The sequence below is a fragment of the Colletotrichum destructivum genome, chromosome 4, assembly GCF_034447905.1.
Source record: "Colletotrichum destructivum chromosome 4, complete sequence".
In the NCBI taxonomy this organism is placed as follows: Eukaryota; Fungi; Ascomycota; class Sordariomycetes; order Glomerellales; family Glomerellaceae; genus Colletotrichum; species Colletotrichum destructivum.
The window spans coordinates 578,088-600,615 of NC_085899.1; the positions used below are offsets into that span (position 1 = coordinate 578,088).

A 22,528-nucleotide genomic window follows, 5' to 3' on the forward strand; every position below is an offset into this window, starting at 1 on the left:
TTTACGAGCATATTGACGATGTCGAGAGACTCGACTTATATCGGCCTGGTGGCTATCACCCAATCATAATAGGCGATTGTCTCCGCCAGCGGTATCGTGTGGTTCAAAAGCTTGGCTATGGCACATACTCGACCATATGGCTCGCCCGGGACGAGCAGCTATCCAGATATGTTGCCGTCAAGGTGGGTACAGCCGACTCGGGCGAGAAAGAAGTCGATATTATAAGTCGAATCGCCGCCGCAGACGCCCCTGTGATTGCATATAGCATGAGGAGAAGGTGATATTGTATTCTCGCTCTTTCGTGGGGAACATTGAGACTATTCCAAATGGCATGGATTACACGGTCAAGAACTACTGGGCCGAAATTGTGCTTCGGCTTCTTGATATTCTCAAGGAGTCCTTCTTTCATAAGAACATGCCTTATCCATTAGTAAAAATTAGTTGAAAAATATTAAAAAACCAGGTAAAATCCCTACATGGTAAATCTCGCTGTTCTGTTTCTTATCCGTCTTGGTACCTGTTTTGGAGGTAAATGCACGGAAAAAATCCTCCGCTCTGGTAACCATGCTTTCTGCTGATGGGTTTCCGTTCTTGGTGATGCGTCCTTTACTTGTGCCGACATAGAAGCGGAAGAAGTCCTTGGTTTCGGTCATACTTGGTGCAGGCGCATTTCGTCGTAACGTCAAGCACCCACATTTGGCCCCCCCCCACATTTGGCCCCCCTAAAAACGAGGGCATTCCTACCAACATTAGTATGTTTAATTAATTACTGACTAGGCCTAGATGCTACTACAATACAGCTTTTAGCTTTACTAGGTATATTAGACTTACTAGATCTATCTGTAATATCCTCTTTTTTGCTAGCCTTAACTTAAGCCTTCTAGATGTCCTTAATGTTAGCAAACTTAGTGTTTAGATCTAGCTAGACTGCCTTTCTTTTCCTAACTGCAGTGCTTATAACCTTTGCCTGCAGAAGCTCTAGCTTATGCTAGGCAGTAGCTAGCTTATATGCCTGCTTACTAAAGCCTTTTTTTACCTTTATAAATAGAAGGCGTTAAGTAGAGGTATTATTATCTAGCTTTATAAATAGCTTTAGTTAGCTAGCTAGATCCTTTATCTTCTTTAGCATTAACTATACTACTATAGATAATGCAGATGCTTATCCTTTAGCTTCTTTACTTCTAGACTGCCCTTTGCAAGCTTAATCTAATAGCCCTAGTGTTGAATGGACTTTGTACGTGCACGCAGGTACTGAAAATGTAGGGTGAACCAAAGATTGGATATCTGTGACTGTCCTTTCTAACTACAGGATTGGGGTCGTACGAGACAGATATACTGTCTCGTCCGGCCTTGAGTCATTCGGGCCGAGCCAAGTGATGATTCCCCTGTGTATGAGTGAGTGCTGCACGATCCAGTCTGTGCACTTTGTTCCTGAGTCGTAGGTGTCGTACGGTCATGTGATCATGTTATTCCAACACTCACAACTTTTGTTTTGTGACCTGACCGTACGATCCCTTTGACGTAGCCAATCAGGTTACACTGATTGTTCCATCAATAACCTCATGTACGGATTCAGTGGGTTGGGCCACTGATTGTTGTACGATGGATCCAACAATAAGAATCGTCAATAACGCCAGCAGTCCTTCCTTCCCTTTTCGTACGGTCGTTTCCTTCCTGTCTGGTTGAGCAGATAGATCACGTGGATTTGTTGTATTCACCTTCCGACTTCACCTTGCCTGCCTGCCCTGCCTGGTGAGGCGGCCTGTTGCCCTTTTCTTCCTTCTGTTTTTCTCTTCTTCTCTTTTCCCCTTCACAACCTGCACCAAAATCTCTTCACCGTACGAAACGAAATTCGAACGAACAAAACGAACGAACCAACGTACGAAGCTTCTGAATCTCTTCAGATATAAGAAATAATTTGTACGTCCTCTTATCTGTTCCCTCTCTTCCTCTACTAACCTTTTCGTGCGTCAGAGGCTTCCTGACACCATTACAAAGCCTAGTCGCCAGTTCACCATGTCTCTCTCGGTTCCCGTTCAGAACCACAACACCTCCATTGGCAACGTACGCGTCACCAATGATGGAGGAGTTCAGTGGCTCCATCTCCCTACTGGCAATGACAACAATCGCCGCTTCCTGATGTCGCTTGCTGTCAACGTACGTACCCTTGACAGGTGTTGGTGATCTTGCTAATCGTACGCATAGGACGAGGAAGTTCGTGTCATCGCCTTGCCTTCGCACGACATTCAGATTCGTATGTCTGCCGACAAGACTGTCATGCAGATGGTTGCCTCGATCGTCCGCCGTGAGGACTATTTCCGTGCGATGCTCATTCAGAGCCGTGGCCACGCCGTTCGTGCGTGTGTCAACAAGTGTGCGACCATCGCCAATCCGCGCTTCCGTCAGTGCGTTCGTCTCGATTCGTACAGAGATGGATCCTGCGCTGAGTGCGTGTTCCAGTCTCATGGAGCCCGCTGCCAGCACAAGGGTGTTGGTGATGTCTCCAGCGACAACAACGATTCGTCTGATGATGATGGACCTGCTCCTTCCAACTACAAGCCCCCTTCCGTACGTAAGGGCCGCAACCAGCGCACTCCTGGCAAGCGTCTGGGCAAGAACGTTGGTACTTCTGGATCCTTCCTGGGATCTTCGCACAATCCTCAGTTGATCGAGAAGGAGTAATCTTGTCTCCTTACATCCCTGGTTGGTTGTCGTACGTCTTATGGGTGGAAGGCTGGGTAGTCGTACGAAGCAATAAATTCGGGATTCATGATTGCAACAATGGCAATTATGGTGGTAGTGTCTGGCGTGGTATTGGATCGGAAGGCAAATAATCAAGTAGTTGACGTACGAGGGTGGGCTCGTACGTGGTAATTGTCAATTGCTCTTCTCTCCCAATCTTTCAACGTACGCCTCAACTCGAATCCGCAGAGTGTTGCTTGTGACTAATTGCTGCAGTGCTGAATTTGGCGTTTTCTTGGTAAGGGCATCTGCAGGGTTGTCTTTGCCGTTGATCCATCTCACCTCTGAGATCTCTTTCTTTTCGTACGACTCACGTAGGCTCATGATGTCAATCATAAGTCTCTTCTCATCTGTGGTGCCTAGTCGTACGAGGCACTCGTACAGAGATCGTGAGTCTGAACAAACCACAACTGGAACCCGTGGGGCCTGGAGCGTACGAAGGATCTGGTTCAGCGTCGTGCTCAGGGAGATACCACTGTCAAAACCAGTAGTCATCCCATACAGTTCGCTTGCAAGGACGCTTCTAGTGACCCTTTTGCATTTAGTCGAGCTCCAGTGTACAATGTTCCCTTGGATTTCAAAGTCGGTGGTCGTACGAGCAGTTTCCTCTGCAAGTACAATCACAAATCCCAGTTGTGAAGATAAGTCAGCATTGTTTGCAAATGATCCATCTGTAAAGATATACATCATCGTACGTGACAGATCAAGTGGAATGAAAGTGAGACCTCGATCCGGGTTGTCGATTTGCCACTTAAGTCGTACGTTTAATGCTTCAATGTCTTTTGCTCCGGGTTGTTTCACCTGGGCTGCAATAGACAGGTCGTACGAGGCTTCTGGTTGGCAAATAGAGGCAAGGTATGCTCCTCTTGCTCTCTGTGAGATGTATTGCTGTTGAGCATCGTGCGCGTTGGCGTCAACAAGCTGGAGTTGGTTGACTTGTCCCTTCTGGGTGAAGGTAATGGAGTTGTCGTACAATCGAATTCGTCCTCCATTAAAGTCAACTCCTTTTCCTTGCTGAAGTATAGTCTTTGGTTTCGCACGAAGCCCCTTGTTCAACAATTCTTGCTCCTCCCTCTGGGAAAACTGAGGAGTTGCAAAACTCAGGGTGTCGTCTGTTTGCATTGCTGTGATCCCAAAGGTTTCAGGTCCCTCAGTAGTGTAGAGAAGGCAAGGATCGTACGTAGACTCCTTCATGCCTAGATCTACCTTGTGGTGTTCTGAGTATGTCTTGTACCAGTAAAGCCCAGACTCTGCAAGTCCGTACAATGGCTTTATAACCTGGAGAAGTGTCCCTTTAGGATATCTGCCTTCTAGTTCCTTTGGCAGTCTTGCAATGATCGTACGGGTCAACTCGTCGATTGCCTGAGTGTAGGCTTGAGTGATGTCCCGTATTTCTCCATGACATCCAAAGTATCGTACGAGAGTCATTGCAATAGCAAGAAGCAGCCGCTGGCTCATCCTCTGGATTGTAGGTGCTTGGGTTAGGAGTTCCTCCTTCTCCCAGTCCCCATATCCCTGAATCACAAGTCTTGACTTCTCGTACGGCTTAGCAGACATATTCTTTATCTCTCGTACCATACGTGTGCTGTAGATACGGATGTTGCTATGCTTGTCTGGATCGTACAGGATGAAGATGAATACTCCCTGGTTGATCAAGGAATCAATCTCAATCCCATCAGACTCTTCGTACGGCGCTCCTGGGGCTGTAATAACGTTGTCAAGTCGAAGTTTAACAGCAAGGTCATAATGGTCCTTTTCCTTTTGAGACAGGTATACCACATGCACACGTGTTGACTTTCGTACAGCATGTCTCTGGCCTTTCTTTGGTCTTCCTCTCTTCCTTGGTTGTTGTTGAGGAGTTGGTCGTACGACGTCTGGGTCAGCCTCTCCTTGTGAGGGTTCCTCACAATAGTAGGGCTTAACATGCGTCGCACGAAACTGAGTAGGGCCATTGACCATCTTGACTGTTACTGTGTATCCGTCTATGCCTTGGATCTCGTACGGTCCAGTCCAGCCCTTGTTCTCTCTCCATACTAGGACTTCACTTTGGATTGGAAGTGAAAGGACTTTCTGGAGGTTAGGACCGTTCCTGGTGTTGATCGCACGATTGATCTCGACTTCTGCACGAATGCCTTGAAGCATCTTCATTGCCTTCTGGATGGCTTCTGCTCTTCGTACGACGTCTGGTGAGGGTGGTGAATCCTTGTTGATCCTTGGGTATGTCCCGAACACAAGAAGCGTTGGTACGATGCCGTTTGGGCCAGCAGTGTCGTTCAGAGCCTTGACAGCCATCTGGAGGATTGTTTCCTCATCTGTGTTGTAGCTAATCTCCTGATGGAGGATGTCGTACGTACGTCTAAGGGGTGCATGAGCCCTCTCAATCTTGCCAACTGCCCAATGGGCCTCTACTGGCATTTCATCGCACGTAATCCCCATGATCTCAGCCTGACTTCGGAATTCTGCAGAAGCAAAGTTTGTGCCAGGGTCATGTACGATGTGGTCTGGTGGACCAACGTACGTACTGATCCAGCATTTGCAAAGGGCATTCCAAGTGTCTCGTGCAGATAGAGATTTCAAGAATGTAGCACCTTGGAACCCAGTTTCTGTATCAATAACATGTAGGGCATTCTTCTCCCCTAGCCGTACGACGTCCACAACTATCTCGTAATTGAAGTGGCTTTCGTCTTTCAGGGAGAACTTGAATCTTCTTGGTGCAGGATCGTGCGACTGGCAGTGATGGCAGAACCTCTGGATCTTTTCTAGAATGGCAGAGTCTACATCATCATGCCCTGCATTCTTCAGGAGTTGGTGCAGACGGTCCGTACGAGGGTGTCCAAATCGTCTGTGAAGGCGTCGGAGCTGTTCTTCAGTAAAGAACATACTAGCCTCTGTACGATTGACGTTGAAGAATGGATGACCCCATTTTCGAATAACTGGAATAGGTGGTCCGTTCTTTCGTACGATAACGTTGTCTACGTTGTTGAAGTAGGCTCCAAGTCTGTCGGCGTCGTACAAGGAAAATAGGAAAGGTGTAGGTGCATCTAGGATGTGGTATGTAACACTCCCGAGAGGGTTCTCCATGTTCATGGTTCCAATAGATGCAACTGAGGTACTGGCGCCGAATCGTACGTGAGCTGATCCTGGCTCCCAGGATATCTTCGTACGAGGGTATTCTCTCAAGTACGCTAATACTTGAGGTTTCCCAACCGTGGAGAATTTGGCAGCACCTGTGTCCCATAGTTCTCCTTGGTACACTGCACTGTAAGGGTCGTGCAGTAGGAATTGGCTTGCTTCTGATGTCTTTGGAGCTGAGAAGATGTCTTCTCCTGTCGTACGATGGAAGAATGCTGAGGACATGAGGAAGGCGGATGCCTCATCGTCCCCTGAATTAATGTCTTGGTCCTCATCGTACGAGTCCTCAACAGGGTTCTCTCCTTCAACATCTAAGAGGTAGGCAGCAAAGTCGTTGTAAGGCTCCTGATGAAGGATGGTACATGCCTGAAGGTATTGGTCTTTCGCACGCTTGCGTTCGTCATCCGTGTGATTAGTAGACCAACAGCCTTCCTTCTTGCAGACAAAACATCTCTTGTTGCCTGTACGAATAGGTCCTTGCCTTTCAAAACGTTGGTTCTTCCCCCTGTCGAATGGTTGTCTGGGAGGACCTCTGTCGTACGGCTGCTTAAAACGTCCCTTGTAGTTGGAGGTGTACCTCCTATCTACAAAGTGGATGTCGTGCGAAGGTGTCTTTCGATCTAGGGCAACCTGGAGGGATGCCCTGAGGTTAGAGAAGAATTCTTCGCACGTGTGGTCTGCCTTGAGATTGCTGAGAGCAGTCTCAAGTTCAGGCACTCCTCGGCATGCTTGAGTAACTTGCGTACGAAGCATAACTTCACCCTGGAATCCTGATCCAAGTGCTCGTTGGATGAGAGGTATCTTGTCAAGAAGAGTTTCAAGCACCTCCATAAGGGTCTTGTCAGGATTCTCCCGTCTAACTCGTGCAAAGGACATAGTGGTCCAGTCAGCCCAATAGAGGCTGTGGTTGATGTTGGTGTTGAAATGCTTATCCAGCATGTCGTACATCTCATCCCACCTCCTGGTTGGGCCAATATGATGCAAGTAGAATTCTTCCGCACGATCTTCAAGGATATCTGGAAATACAGCATGGTATTGATCCTCTGTGATGTGGAGTCGTCGACAGAAGCTGATGAAAACCTTGGCTTTGTCGTACAAGATGTCGTACGGCTTGCCAGTGTAGTTTCTGTCTTTCCGCCATCCCTTTTGGAATATGGATACTGTACTTGGCTCGCATGGTCCGTTCTGGACTATACGTTTCGGTGGAAGGTCATAGATACTGTCTCCTTGATAGAGAGGTGTCGTACGACCCTGGAATTGCGGAAAACTATCGACCTCCTGGGTGAATCGTGTTCCTGGTGGCAGGTTTCGTACAGCTGGTTGGTTGTCTCGTACGACTGATTCCTGACTTGTCTGTACGTCGTACGAGTGTTCAATTGAGTCTATTGCCGGTTCAGCTGCAGTCCGTGGAACAATTGGTTCAGGGTTTCGAACAGGTGTATCTGTAGTTGTAGTAATCCGTCCTGGAGTTGATGTCGTACGAGGAGTAAGTTGTTCATCTTGGGCATCGAATTCTTGCATGATGGCTTGGACTAAGTCTGTGATTTGTTTCGTCAAGCTTCGCACAGGGTTAATACGGAATCCTTTCTGCTTTAGAATTCGTACAAGCTCTTGTCGGTATGGCCGGCTGACAATGTTCCATTGCGTTGATGTCTAATGGTGAAACTCTTTGTACAACGTTGTCTTCAGCAGATCCTTATCAAGGTTGATGTGAAGGATCTGCATAATTACATATCCAACGTACGTTGTTAACTCCTCCTGGTTTAATTCCTTAGTGATGTCAATTGGGTTGCCCCAATATTTTGGTTTTGTTGATTTCTTCCAGACAATAAGTGGGATTTTGCTTTTGGCACTCATTTCTTTGTACGTAGGCTGGTAAGACTCTTCTTCTTGAATTTGACCTTGTTGGCTGGTCTCTGGTTCTTCTGATGCAGCCATGGTGGTAACCGTGTCGGATCGTACGGTATCAGATTGTTGTTATTATGTTTAGTGCTTTAGCGCACACTACGTACTTCAAATATTGTACGATAGGAGTCTCTGTCCGGTTCTTACTGGAAGGCGACAACAGAGATTCTTCTCGTACGATACTGTAGCAGTAGTCGTCTTATTCCTAGTACCCGGTTCTTGCTGGAAGGCGACAGTAGGTAGGAATAAGGAATTAGCACAAGATGTCTTGCACCTATCTACCCGGTTCTTGCTGGAAGGCGACAGTAGGTAGGATTAAGACTTATTAACGTACGACGTCCAGTACGTTAATTCTTGTCTCTTCACTCTTGCTAATCTGTGATCGCACAAAGCAATCCCATGTGATTGCCCAAGCAATCACTGATCAGTGTTGAATGGACTTTGTACGTGCACGCAGGTACTGAAAATGTAGGGTGAACCAAAGATTGGATATCTGTGACTGTCCTTTCTAACTACAGGATTGGGGTCGTACGAGACAGATATACTGTCTCGTCCGGCCTTGAGTCATTCGGGCCGAGCCAAGTGATGATTCCCCTGTGTATGAGTGAGTGCTGCACGATCCAGTCTGTGCACTTTGTTCCTGAGTCGTAGGTGTCGTACGGTCATGTGATCATGTTATTCCAACACCTAGTGTTAATAGGAGCATTAAAGGGCTTATAAGGGGCTTAGCTATAGAGATAGGCTATAGGCTAGTATATTTTTAACTACTTTTAATATTATCTATTATTAAGCCTACTAAATAAGCCTTCTAATAACAGCCTATAAAGTTCCTTTTGCTTATAATAGTAGAATTATTTTACTAACTAAAGTATTTAAGCTTCTTCTTATAGGCTGCCTTTATAAGGCTAAAGACTAACTAGTTAAGTAGCTAAAGGATATAAGAGGTATGTAGTAGTAGGAATAAGAGATAGACGTTATTAATATAATATATCTACATAAATTCTATTATTATATAACTCCTATAGCTATTAATAACTAGCAGTCTAGCCTTCTTACCTTAGGAGGCAGTCTAAGAGATAGTCTAAAGGATAAAGACCTTCTGCAGCTATTTAACTGCAGTATTATCTGTAGTCTATCTATTTTCTATTATAGTAAACTACTATCCTTTATAAGGGCTAAGATCTAAAGGAAACTACTGCTGCTAGACTATCTTACCCTTATATATAATAAGGGGATTTAAGGTATAGCCTATAGTAGAGATGCACTTAATAATAGATACTTATGCTCTTAATTTAGGCTGTTTCTTGCAGACAGACTTTATCTTAGCTATCCCTAGCACTAGCCTATTAGATCCCTAGCCCTTAAGGATACTAGTCTTATTTATATTATATTTATTAGCTAGTTTAATGCCCTTAATCTTTAGTATAATAAGGAGTTTAAACTAGTCCCTAATAACCTTAGTAGATGCTTTATTAATACATCTAGAGTCTATAAGGCAACTTCTTTAAACCTTAATTAATAGGTTTCTTCTTTTAAAGCCTTAGATCTATTGCTTTCCTAGAGGATCTATATCCCCTATAGTATAAAGGATCCTTTTTGCAAATACCTTTACCTGCTAATAGGTTAGAGCAAGCCTAAGGGCATGCTGGATTTACAACTATTTAGCTAGCTTAGCCTCCTAATTAGGGGAAAGCCTCTAAAGGTTAGAAAATGCAGCTGCCTTTGCTTAGGTGCCTTAAAGTTAATGATAAAGTATTAATCTTAAGATCTCCTATTTAGAGGATGCCTTATAAATAGACTAGCTATTAGCAACAGCATCTAAGGCTTAGTTAACCTTATACTTAGTGTATTAGCCTATAAGGACTAGAAAAGGGTATATAGAAAAGATGAAGCTATTTGGTTGAGAACTGTAAATGTTGTGATGTGATGAAGTTGGAGAAAACAGGAGGCTGGTGGTGGTGGTGAGGCATTTTTGGGGGGGCCAAATGTGGGTGCTTGACGTTAATACAAGTGTGTGAGTAGCCTTGAAGTCAGGCGGTCTCGTATTGGACTCGTTCGCTTCCTCACAAAGCTTATCCCAGTGCCAGCTGCAAACGTCAATTGATAGGCCTAAGATTTTCACAAAGAAGAAAACCTTACATAACATAGCGATCTAAAACCGTTCCATGCATTGCTATCGTATTTGGCACATATTTCTCCAAGTTGACTTTGCTATCTTGCTCTTCATGCGCGCCCCTCTTGTACCCATTAGCTCTCGCAGTAGCGATAAGCTTTTCGGGATTTACCCGCATGCTGAAGGATTGGAGTGGCGTTGTGCGTTGACGCGGCTTCGTATTAGACGTATGAGATGAAGCTTAGAGGTTTGAATGAAAAAAATTCGAAGGGATTGGGGGCGATGGGCTTTTAGGTTTTTATGCACTACTACCTGTTGTTCCTGTTTTCTGTTTTCCTTGAATACTCGTCAACTGGTTCTCGGATCCAGTCAGCAGTTGGTGTTGAAAATCGGCGCTTACACGCAACCAATGATTTGTCCCCCCATCTTCTCACCCTCCGCTCACCTTGCTCACCCTGCTCACCCTAAAGGCATCGCTCACTCTAATTAAAAGCAGCCATGCTTGGGTGAGCAACTAGGTGAAGAAAACTCACCTGAGTAACGTAGTGTGCTGCCACCAGGTGGCCAACGTATCGAGATTCGAGGCCGAGGAATCCTCTCACTTGAGACTCAGCAAAGCAATGAATGATGCTGACAGATTGAAGGTTTCGTTGAGAATGTTCTCCATGAAGACTTCACTCTCTAACCGACCGGGAGCAGTTCCAAGCTTTCTCCGGCCCAATGTCTGGAAATTTTCAGGTAGTGTTGATTTTGTACCCGGAAGATTTTGCGAAATGTCCAGTACGAGCTATGATGCTACCCGAGAGCAACAACTTTACGGCGACTGTGTCATTCAAACTTTATGCTTCCTGGACCTACGCTGATGCTTGCTTTCTTGACTCCACCGAAATTGACTTGGGTATATGGAACAATCACATGTGCTTTTCTATCCTCTTCTCTGATGCTGTATGCTGTAAGAGTCGGGTTGGCGGTGGAGTCATCGTCGACGTAAAAATATCCCTGTGCCGATTTTCTTTTTTGACACTTCAATAGGCGTGTTAGGATGGCAGGACGAGAGGATAGGTGATGCTGAGGCTGTCTCAAGAGTCACTTGTCAGCTGTATGGTGTGTGTATCTGTAGCCGACGGGGCGGGGAAACTGAACCGAAGTATACTGGAAGACGCTCCGAGAAGAAGCCAGTTCGTCGCCCAAAGTACACTTTCGGCAGTGATTATACGGGGTTCGTATCAGGTTTCTGTTCATAAATACGGGACTTATACCGTGAATAGCCTGTTTTGGTGTAGACCCGTGGTTGTAGAGATGTATCTTGGGTTCAACGCACGGCCGACCGCAAGTCCAAACCAGGTCAAGCATGGTCGCGCACGAACAATATCATCCAAACAGGCTGCCATTGAAACCCCCTACAACAAAATCAAGTTTCATAGATTCTCCGCAAAAGTTTGTAGCACGCCTCTACACTACTGCAGACTTGGAAATAATAGGGGTATTCAATGACTGGCTTCAAATCGACATCTCGGGTTCAACTCGAATATGCATGGAGAGTAAACCCAGTTGCGTTATAAATACAAGATGCTTCTTCGCCGATGCCAGGGAAAGACGACTTCGACATCACGCTCCCATTGAGGCTACTCAAAGCAGACTGATATATAGTCATCGTCAAGATCTCCATTAGGGGTTCCTGGATGTTATAAAACAACTTAATGTACACTATGATAAGCTCAGTTCTACGAAGCCAATGGACGAAAATAACAATGTTGCGCGAAAAAAATCACACATGGACTGTCTGTTGTTCTTGAAGCTATTATTTATTTTTCTAACTTAACCTTTCATGACGCAGGAGAACCCCGACCCGGTCCGAACCTTGGTCCGACACGTCGCCAGCTTCAGGATGGGTATGAGTACGCTTTCTTCGCCCTACTTCTTCATTCTACACTGACACACTCTTGTGGTTCTTTACTCCTACATATCTTCTTTGTAATGCTAGAGCAGTCAGTTCTCAGAAACCTGATCTCTACTAAGACTACAAAAGTCGTTGGCCTGGTAGGTAAAACATCTGGAAGAGTTGTCAAGCTGTTGTTATGATAGGTCAATTGGTACCATGATCACAGTGCAGCCTTTAGGCAGAGTAATGCAGCGATACTCTATTTAAAATACTGATGGCCAATGAAAGAAAGGGGCAAGGTTAAAGTGCTCTTTGTGGCAGTGGTCTAGAAAAGCAAATTGAGGCCATTCAGAGTCGGCGTTTGGTGCGCCCGTCAGCAGGGATACAGTTCATGCATAAGTCGGCGGGCCCGCCTTTTGCGCCCGTATGCCCCGGAGTACGGGATAACAGATTTGAATTTCTACGAGACAATTAGCATTCTCATTTATTGTTCATTTTGAGCACCGCGATACTAGGTCTCATGGTCTTTATCAACTGTTTGTAATTATCCATTAGCAGGGCATTGGCAAAACAAAGGCATTGGGGGGGTTGTTGTTCACGGACAGAGATTATGTAAATCTTCAAAACTGGGCATGAGGTTGTCGTTTCCAATACTACAAATAGTGTGAGCTATTAGTACTAATATACAACTCGGGATTCATCATTCACCCAAGAGTCCTCCCAGTCCCAAGTGCAATTTGGTCCTTGAGAGCCAAGGACAAATGAACCGCACATCAATGCGATGAGTTTACATACAGGATAATCCATGTCGGCGATGAACTCTTGCACAGTGCGTCAAATAGTCAAAGCTGAACTTCCTAGACCTTGGAACATGAGACCATCAGCGAGGGCCATGATTACGTCAATCAAGAGAGAGGTTGCTCCAAGCCTTGGAGATGGAGTGACATCAACGCCCCTGAGTCTATTTCGATCAGTGGACATCTTTCTTGATCGAAGTTATTGGTTGAACTGCAACCAATCCTACATGGTCTTCAAGAGACTTGATGTCTTTTGAAATAGCGACAAACGATTCAAGGTGAGTTTGTCGTGTCTCGAGACGACCTGAACTGAAGAACAATCGCCATCTAGCAGAACTCCACAGCCCTTGAAAGGTCCCATCCTGAATCGTAGTCAGTCAAACAATCGACAGAATCCGAGAGGTTCATGAGCCAATGGTCCTTATCTCGGGGTCGGCGAGTCCGGCCGCCATATCCATGCAGAGATCCCCACTCCACCACGACGATCGACCCTCCCCAACTGTTGTCATGCAGAACTCAAGATCACCACAAGATCCTGGAGTCGTAAATCGGTTGCCTTATTTGCGCGTCAGATATGGCGTGCGACCAATGGGCATCTTGGAAGGAGCACGTGGAGGCTTTTGCGAACTCTTCCCGCGAGTGCCATCCTGGGCTACGGTCTGAATTACCGAAACAAAGTTGTGAACAATTAATTCTGTTGTTACTGACATGCTTGCTCAATTCACCGAATAATCTTCCCTCCCCTCTCTTTCCTAATGCTCCCTGCACCATGCCAACTCTCCTAGAGTCAGGAGCGGCCCCAGATAAGACTCTGGTAGAACAAGACCACCGTTCATCCAGTCGCAAAGAGTCCCCCATGCCTTATCGTTATCGCAGTTGGTGAACTGCTTGTTGGCCGTCCTCGACTTGGTGACCGTGTCCTGGTCCGCATAGTTGTACTCGCAGTAACCGTGCGAGGCAAGACACGTCACCCTGGTCTTCCCGTCGAAGCTGGGATCCTTGCCGGTGCAGTCCTCCACCTTGAAGATCTCGCTCAGGTTTGCCCAGCCCTTGTCGTGGATCTTGTTCAGGACGTCGACGTAGGTGTTCTTGTACTCCTTGGGGTTGTGTAGCGCGTACGAGTTGCCCGTGTCTGGGTCAACCCAGAATTGGTAGCAGTTGCCGGCAGGGCCGAGTCCGGGGCAGGAGATGGCGCCATTGGTCTTGGGGGCGTAGTCCAGTGCGTTCACCCCCGTTGAGCGCGCGGAGACGATGCCGTTCGCCTTGAGCGCCAACGAGAGGATGTACAGCTGCAGGTCGTGGTACAGCGTCGTGGCTTCAAAGTTGAGGCTAGTCACGGCACGTTGGCTGAAACCACCGGGCTCGGCCGCGGCTATGAAAAGAGTGCTGTTTCTTTGGAGCTCCTTCAAGGAGTCCTGAAGGCTGTCCTGGTACTCGATCACGAGCTGGGCGAGGTTGCTGCCGACCTGGCCCAGGGTGACGAAGCGGGCGTTGGACGAGCCAGCTTTCTGGGGCATGAAGAAAGAGCTCATTCCCGTGGTGACAGCCATTCCGGTGGCAATGAGACCCAGAACGGGGTTGACACCAGCCGCTGCAGCAAGCCAGAAGCCACCGGAGATGGATGTCCACAAAAGAGTGCTGGGAACCTGCGGGTCGGTTGATGGGGAGACGGTCGCGACGATGTCGTCTATAGTGTCCGAAGCGAGCGAGTGTCCGTTCCAGAGGGCCTCGGAATACTGGTTGAAGAACTGGTAGATGGCGTAGATGTTCCAGAGCGTGTAGAACTGCTGTGGCGAGGAGTACGTGGCCTCGGAGCCCATCGTCTCGAATCCTTCACATGTGTCTCGGCTGAAAGTGTCGCAGGTTCGACCGCCATAGCCGTTGAACGCGAGGAAACACTGCGCGAATCCCAGGTTGTCGCAGTCGGCTCTAGTGCCGTTCTCTGCCAGCCAGTTTGTGATGTAGCTCGACACGTTGAGCTGGGCCCAGCACTCTGCCTTGAGGCCCGTTGACGATGACGGAGAACAGTCAATCTCACGGACGGCGACTAACGATTTGGATGAGGCAATGGCTGCAGTGCACATCAGCCCCATCAACAGAAGTGTTCGAACCGTCATGGCGAGTGAATTTCGCCAGCGGCCCAAAGAGAAACGTGGTGACAGAAGAGTGGAAAGGTTCAAGGATGAAGAAGCTTTGTCTCGAAGCTTGATTGCTGTCGCCTTTCTGTTTTCAAGTTGGACTGCCTGGTGATATAACACCTTTTCCCCATCATCGACATCTCTCGAAACGTCATTAGATGACTTTATTACAATCTCTATCTTGATCATAGGAATAGATTGCTTTGACTCGAGCAGACAAGATGCCCCGCCGTGTAGATCCCCCCTATTCTTAATTGTTTGGTGGCTGATCGACATCGCCAACACGTTTTCCATATAGACGTGGCAGTCCTAAGGTTTGTTCTGCAATTGCCGAGACCACCCACTCCCTGACACAAGTATGGGGCCGGGCAAGGTTGCTGACTTGAGGCATCACCACCGCCATTCCGGCAGCACCGAACAAGACCTCAGCCACGGAATCGACAGAGATAAGAGCAATTGAAATTTGTTCCCGTCACGGCATTCAGGAACTGTGCATCAGAGGACACTCTCAAATTCTGATCGACAGCTTTTGGAGATCCTGCGGCCCGTCGAAAGTTTCGCGACAAAAGATCCCCTTCGTGTTGACTCGACTTAGATTGCTCACCGTTACGGGGCCCGTCCCTGCAGGAGTCCGAGCATCAATGTAGTTTGATCGTATAGGAGGTTGTCGTGTTTTGTGTGCTGCGAGGTCACGCGTTGATAGAGTCAACAAGTGTTAATCGCGCAATTCCCAGTTTCTACCTATCCACACTGTTCGGCTGCCAATTTTTAGACGAGATGGCCAGGCAAGAGATACATTGCTGTGATTATGGCGCAAAAGTGCACACATATTCGCTGCGCGACTTGTACGGAGGGGTTGTTGAATGCTATACCTCTCACGACAATTGTTAAAACCAATGGCATTCAAGTAGGGTATAGACGTTATTCGCTTTCTTACAATGATGGCACAACGAGAAAAAACAAGCTACGAGGAAGCCTTTCAACGAGTGGTTTCATATCCGAGGGACCGGCCTCCCCGTCGCCTTCTCCATCTTCAGTCAAGCTTCAGAGGTTGACTGATTCATGATCCGCGGGGCCAGGCAATCCGTGTATCACGTAGTGGGGTTAGCATGTGTAGGCTTCATTTCCATCGCAGGTTGCCTTTGGTAACCTTGGACGACTGAACTCGTTTTCTGACGAGCAAGCACTTCTCTTTCATGCTGGACAAGTGCTGAAGAGAAGCACCAGTAAGAGGCACAGCAGTCTCTTGCGTCGCTTCCCTTGATGCCGTAGCGCTGGCGGATCTGGAAACGCTTGCGCATGACGATCCTGCGTTTGCGTCGAAATCATCAGCCAAGTTCATCGTCACCGTCTCGCAACACTACAATGAAAATTGACTTACATCCAGCCAAACCCAGTAAGATAGGTCACGCCCATCATAACTATACAGTCGCTGTTTACGTGACTGTATCCTTCCATGGACGGGTCCTCGATACGATGGGACGTTTGTCCAAACACTTTGGATGACCGTTAGATCCGAAACTTCGAATCCGATTGAAGGGAGACATACGAAGACAAGGTAAAAAGGTGCCTAGAAGGCATAATTCGCACGAGGCGCAACATCCACATAAACCATGATGCCACCTATCTCTGTGGGTGTCCTGGCCTTCGCCATCTGCATTGAGAGTGGTTTGGGTTTGGGCTCCTTGGGCGGCCCCGTTTTGTTGAAGAGACGATGGAGACATTGATGCGAGGGGCAATGCGTGGTCGATTCAGGAAAGGGGGGCGTCTTATAACCCACTTTGAAAGTTAAGGCTCAGTGTGGCTTGAACTTTGTTTTGTGTCACAAACTTGATGGCAGTTCCTGGGAGATTGGATGTCGAGGGCACGGGGGCCGAGAGCATAGAAAGTGACAACCAATGTCAACAAACCATGTCCGCGCGGCCCGATGATGTCAGGGTCAGTGTCCTTGAATCCCGAGAGAAGTACGGAAACTCTGTACGGGTGCCAAGAATGCTTATGTCAGAAGCCAAGGCGGCGTGATATTGACCGGCCGGCTATCTCTCCCGAGTCTTTTTCTATGGAAGTCTTGGCTAACACGGGCCTTTGTTACCTTTAGCTCCTCTGGCTCGCAACGTGAGTGGAGTCCTCGTCCCAATTGAGACTGAATCGTGCGATCCCTGAACGTCTCACACAGATACAAAAACAACCGTGCACTTCGTCACGAGCAACAGCTTGAGTAGAGGCTAGTGACATGCTGTTGGTGGGTAGATAATTGCAACATTGCTGGGTGAAGCCAACCTCAGCCAAGTGCTCGACTTGTGGGTATAGTGAAGGGAACAGACCAGAGATGATATCCTGTCTAAGATCAAGTGTAAGCATGAGCTATTGTTAGTCATTATTTGAAGCAGAGGGATCACACGGCGATGATCTTAACGGTTCAATAAATATGTCTAGATCTACAACTCACATGATCATTGGAAGAAGTCACTGTGCAAGCAGATCATATCTCATTACGCTCTATAAATCAAAACAGACCTAGCGGAAATAACGATACACGCAGTTATCATGTTAAACTTTGGAAATCATCGACAATCCTTAGCTCTCCCAGCAATCGCTTCCTTGCTATTGAGGACTGGGTCCCGCATTCAGTCCTGACGCAGTCGACGAACGGGACGAGGGAACGGCTTTCCAGGCCAGCTGCAAATCTTCGATATAGACTTCGGCAAGACCGAACCCCCTGCTCTTGATCGTGTCCAACAGCGATATGACACGGAGTCTGTCGAGAGAGTGCCGCATCTCCAGGCCAATGACCAAAAGCTGGTCGATGTAAATGAAGGCCTCGACGCCCGCATGCGGCATTCTTTTCTCGATGTGTTCCAAATTGGAGTGGGCATATTCCAGTATGTCCGATTCGTGGAGGGCCTGCTTGGAAACCGAGGCATTTTGCCACAGGGGGTGGGCAAACAACCGAAGCGCGGATATCTTGAAGTTGAGACTGGTAGACATGAACATGTCGTAGGAGGTGTCGTAGCTACTCTTGATATCCTTCACGTCATCTTCAAGCTCCTGAAGAGACTCGAGCAGTTCCGACGCCTGTTGTATAATTTTCTGTCCGACAGCAAGATGATTTGCGTACGATGGCTCAGCGTCGTTTCTGGATCCTGGCACGGCCCCGTACTCACTTTCCCGGTTGAGCCACGTATTAGACCTAATCGGTGGAGTGAGCAATTTAGGAGGCGAACACTGTCTAGGGGGAACAAGCCTTACTGCGCGTTGATGTCTGTGAAGGCAGCAAGAAACGTACAGTGGCATTCGAACAGCAACGCCACGTGCGCGTCGACTGGCGTGACCTCGCTCTTCAGCTTCTTGAAGTCTACCACCGTCTTGTGCCATTGGGCTTCTGTAAAGACGCTTCTGGAGTCGCGCATGAGGCATCCCAACCCTTCAAGGACCCGGAAGAGCAGCAGCACGGACTTGTCAACCCGTGTCGAGAACCCGCGGGCCCCGCGAGGTTGCACAACAAGGTGAGCCACCTGGTCGAGCACTTCCAAGGCCCTTAGGATGGCCTTGGATCCCCGACTGCTCATCATCTGTGTCGAGGTTAGCCAGGAAAGATCAACTCTCGGACTGTTCCGGTACATGCCTGCAGCAGACAGAAGAAGACGGCAAGGTGCAGCAGGGACTTGTCCAGGTGCGGACTGGGTTGTTGAAGACGCTTCTGAATGTTATCATAGATCTCGCGCTGCTCTACCTCCATGAGCAGTACGTCGCTCTTCTGGACGGTAGCTAGCTGCAAGCCTCTGGTGGCATACACATTGCCGATACAGGAGAGGACTGTTCGGATACCACTGTCTTCTTCGGACCAACGGAGGAGTTCGGGGGCCGAAAACAGATCGGTAATTGGTGTAGGAGTGTCCCCAACGAACTGCTGGACCAGAGCTAGACTTCCTGGAGTAGCTGTTGTGGATATGAATGGTCCCTCTGGTGCATCGATGACGGCGGAGGTCGGCCCGTCTTGAGTGATGGTTCCGGGCTCGGTTACCTTCCGATAAGCTTGACTCCGGCATACCGTCAGCCGGTGTTTACAGGCAACGCATGGTCGACCACCTTCACACTATTGATCAAATTCGTATCAGCACGCCGGCTCGAAGCCCAAACGGGGAGGGAGGGGTTGTAAGTGTGGCTGCGACCTGCCTTGGTCCGACGTATACGGCACTGCTCACACCGACGTAGCCGGAGACGCTTATCCAAAGGCCCGATACTTGGGGCTTTTTGTTGCCCACACGGTGATGATCTCGGCATAATGACGAGACTGGACTGGGTGAGGAAAGGGGTGATTATCCTCGAAGTGAGATCGTTGCGACGGTGGTAGATGCCCGAGACGATTGCCGAATTCCGTCCACATTACGGTCAAGATTGGAAGTTTCCTCGGCACTGTTATTGTAGTCTTGTAAGAATCAGTAATCAGCATCTCGTTGACGCGTCGCTCGCAACTACTCACTGGGAATAGGGGCAGGATGCGGACCGAGCTGGTAGAGCAAAGCTTAACTGCCCGCAGCCACCGACAGGTCGGACCGGGCTAACCGCTTTCGGTAGTCATCGCGCGATCCCTGCAACAACCTGCCCTACCGTCCGGCGACTCCCGCAGCTCGTTCGGGCAGTTAGTCTTGCTTCAGACTTTGAGTATTATTGATGGGACGCGCTTGCTACAAGGTAGAGGTCTGTGCCAGAAAGGCTATGGCCTCTCCAAGATCCATGCCGCTATGGTATGATGGAAGTATAATTCTGCGAGTGATCAACAAGACTTTGTCCTTGGACAATATGCATCATCCCTGGCGTTGGCATCTGAAATCCATGGAGCATCATGTGTGAGAGGCTTGAGCAAGTCACTGACCAATGCCGAAATGTGCTGCATATCTCTGCAGCTGGATATTTGGTGACCCTCTTGGGATTCCCTTGAGTTTCCCTAGAGTCGATTGAAGCCATCTCGAGAAAAGCATACACGTAAGACGGGCTGACTTCAGATAGGGTTCAAGACAAGCCAGGATCAGGATGCAACAAAACTAAGAGATCGGAGCTAACGAGAAATCATGATTCAGGTGTGTAAAAATTGAACAAAGGTAGCTGATGGCAGCAATCATACTCTATATACAGAAATACAAGGGCGGGGCATAAGTGCATGACAAGTACAAATCCTTATCCCCAGATTACCTGACTCGATAGACAAGTCGCCGCCTCTCAGGCGCTCTTCACAATCAGGTCGGCCGCTCTCTCGGCGACAGCGTACAGGGTGCTGACAAGGTGTCCGCAGACCTGGAACGGCAGGACCGAGGCATCGACCACGCGGACGTTGGAGGTGCCGTAGACCTTCAGGTTGGCGTCGACGACGCCGCCCTTCTCGCGGGACATCATCGCGGCGGTGCCGACGGGGTGGAAGTTGGAGCGGTAGTTGCCCTTGATGTAGCCCTCCCAGCCCTCGACATCGGCGTCCTCGGAGACGACGTCCGCGCCGGGACGGGTCTCGGTCCCGGCGAGGGCGGAGAACGGGGCCGTGCCGTACAGCTTGCGGATGAACTTGGCGATCTGGACCTGCTCGAGCAGGTCCCAGTCGAGAAGGAAGTAGTTGGGGTTGATGACGGCGTTGGAGGTGGACGCCTCGCCGATGTGGACGCTGCCGCGGGCGAAGGGTAGGAGACCCCAGTACTCGCTGCTCCAGGTGCCCTCGGCGGCGTTGACGAGGACCTCGGCGACGGGGATGCGGGACTCGAAGATGAGGGACCACTGCATCTCGAAGAACTCGAGCAGGTCGGCGGCGCGGGTGACGTTGCCGTTGGCGGAGGCGACGGTGGCGGCGTAGGCGGGGAGGGCGTCCTTGATCTGGGCGGCGACGGCCTCGACGTCGTCGTCGTCAAAGATGTGAGCGACGGAGGGGTAGGCGACGGTGGTGAGGGCACCGTCGACGGTGAAGTTCTTCATGTCGAACGAGAGACCGTTGTTCATCTGGTCCTGGAGGTTCTCGCCCACGGTGGGGAGGTCGACGACGGTCTGGATGCCGTGCTGCCGGAGGACGGAGGGGCGGCCGACGCCGGAGAGCTCGAGGAGCAAGGGGGAGACGAGGGCGCCGGCCGAGAGGATGACCTCCTTGCGGGCCTTGACGACGCTGCTGGAACCGTTGGCGGAGATGACCTCGACGCCGTCGGCGGTGGGGACGGTGGCGTTGTCCTTCCAAGTGAGCTTCTGGGCACGGGTGTTCAAGAGGACGCCGAGGTTGGTCCGGTTCTGGTAGGGGTAGTAGTAGGCGCGGGCGGCGTCCTCGCGGACGGCGCGCTCCTGGTCGACGGTCCGGGGGAAGACGGAGAAGCCGACCATGTTTCCGCCGTTGACGTCCTCGTTCCAGGGCAGGCCGAGGTTCTGGAAGGTGGAGTTCAGGACCGTGGGGACGGTTCCGTTGGTCTGGCCGTAGGTCCATCCCGTCAGGAGGGGGCCGTCCTCGCCATGGAGCTCGGCCTGGTACTCGAGGTGGCCGGCGACCTGGCGGGCGGGCTCGGGGGTCTGGAAATGCTCGCTCTTGAGGTAGTACGGGAAAAGAGCGTCCCAGTTCCAGCCCTCGTTTCCAAGCTGCTCCCAGGCGTCGATCTGAGAAGCCTCGGCACGGGTGTAGGCCAGTCCTGATTGCTGTCAGCTTGGGCTCACTTGTCTGTCTTCCGTATGAACGAACCGTTGATGGTGCTGGTTCCTCCCAACGCCTTGGCGGCCCGCATGGTCTGGACCGAGCCACCGCCATACGTCTGGTTCGTCGTCTGGAAGGCGAAGTCGATTTCGGTGCCGAAGGCGAGACCGTATCCGTTGGGGTTGGTGACGTTGACGTTGTCGAAAACGGAGCCGCCAGCTTCGATGATCAGAACCGAGACGGCGGGATTCTCGGACAGGCGGTTGGCGAGGGCGAGACCGCTGGTACCGCCTCCCACGATCACGTAGTCGGGGCTGTTGGTGGAGTTGGTGAAGCGGACTGCCGCTGCCGCTGCCCCCGAAAGGAGGGCGGAGGTCGTGAGGAGGCCTCTCATGATGAATCGTGTGCGGTGGTTATATTGCCCTGTCAGTGAGCGAGAGTTGGCTTGAGGCAAAAGAACGTGGGACGCTTGGGGAGACTGAGCAACAACACTTCCGGTAAACCAGGAGGTGTTGATGCCTTTTTATCTAACATGTCCACAACCGGGCATAGAAAATTTCTCAACGTTTCGACTTGACCTGAGCCTTTCCAAGTTTCCCTCATCACGTCACCCACATCGACCCATCCAGGTCCCATCCCGATGAACCGGATTACACGGGGAGACCGTCGCGGAGCATCGACTGGAGCATTCTGTTGGGTATATGTGACTGCTCTTTCTTCAGCGCAATCTAGACGAGCGACCGCCCCCCCCCCCCCCCTTACTCAAGGCTCGGTGAAGTGGGGGTGCGGCGTCGCTGTCGATGCCGAATATACCGGGGCTGCGCGGTGAAGAATCTCATTGGGTATCGCCGAGCTTGATCGGACCGATCCACCGGTAGTTGGCAGGGAAAAACGTATGCTTATCAATTATTGGAATTCAATGATCCAGGGATCTAGAGCTCGTAAGAAAATGTCTGCGTAGATCAGCGGAACCCCTGCAAGGGGTGTCCTTCTCGAGTGCCCGTCAACGTGGCCGGTGAAAAGGTCGAGGCCGGCGCGGAAAGAAGATGCTAGAGAGCGGGTGGCTATTCCTGAATCAAGGATTGGGCTGCACGTACTGAGTCGTTTGATGTCAGGGATCTTTAGTAACAAGGCACAAAGTGTCCGGGCCTACGTCATGCCAAAGAG

The 22,528-nt window shown here is 49.6% G+C and overlaps 4 protein-coding genes across 4 annotated transcripts; all 4 read right to left on the reverse strand.

Moving 5' to 3' along the window:
• Positions 1–13,323: 13,323 nt before the first annotated feature.
• Positions 13,324–14,688, reverse strand: CDEST_06077 (uncharacterized protein; the record flags this gene model as incomplete). The annotated part of the gene is made up of 1 exon (XM_062922236.1): positions 13,324–14,688. One exon carries the CDS (start codon positions 14,686–14,688, stop codon positions 13,324–13,326), a length of 1,365 nt encoding a protein of 454 aa, XP_062778287.1.
• A 926-nt stretch (positions 14,689–15,614) lies between these two features.
• Positions 15,615–16,433, reverse strand: CDEST_06078 (Putative PLAC8 motif-containing protein; the record flags this gene model as incomplete). Its single annotated transcript, XM_062922237.1, has 3 exons — positions 15,615–16,017; positions 16,091–16,205; positions 16,259–16,433. 3 exons carry the CDS (start codon positions 16,431–16,433, stop codon positions 15,801–15,803), a joined length of 507 nt encoding a protein of 168 aa, XP_062778288.1. The 3' UTR covers positions 15,615–15,800.
• Positions 16,434–17,313: 880 nt separating this feature from the next.
• Positions 17,314–19,096, reverse strand: CDEST_06079 (Putative fungal transcription factor; the record flags this gene model as incomplete). The annotated part of the gene is made up of 4 exons (XM_062922238.1): positions 17,314–17,899; positions 17,959–18,281; positions 18,320–18,733; positions 18,977–19,096. The coding sequence occupies 4 exons, from the start codon at positions 19,094–19,096 to the stop codon at positions 17,314–17,316; spliced, it is 1,443 nt and encodes a 480-aa protein (XP_062778289.1).
• A 685-nt stretch (positions 19,097–19,781) lies between these two features.
• Positions 19,782–22,047, reverse strand: CDEST_06080 (Putative glucose-methanol-choline oxidoreductase, glucose Oxidase, domain 2). Its single transcript, XM_062922239.1, has 2 exons — positions 21,410–22,047; positions 19,782–21,359 (listed from the first exon to the last, which is right to left on the reverse strand). The coding sequence occupies exons 1-2, from the start codon at positions 21,753–21,755 to the stop codon at positions 19,930–19,932; spliced, it is 1,776 nt and encodes a 591-aa protein (XP_062778290.1). The 5' UTR covers positions 21,756–22,047; the 3' UTR covers positions 19,782–19,929.
• Between the last annotated feature and the right edge of the window lie 481 nt (positions 22,048–22,528).

Coding starts and splice junctions, on each gene's coding strand:
- CDEST_06080 (XM_062922239.1), bottom strand. CDS start 21,755: ATGAGAGGCCTCCTCACGACCTCCGCCCTCCTTTCGGGGGCAGCGGCA. Junction 21,360..21,409: donor AGGAACCAGCACCATCAACG/GTTCGTTCATAC, acceptor GACAGCAATCAG/GACTGGCCTACACCCGTGCC.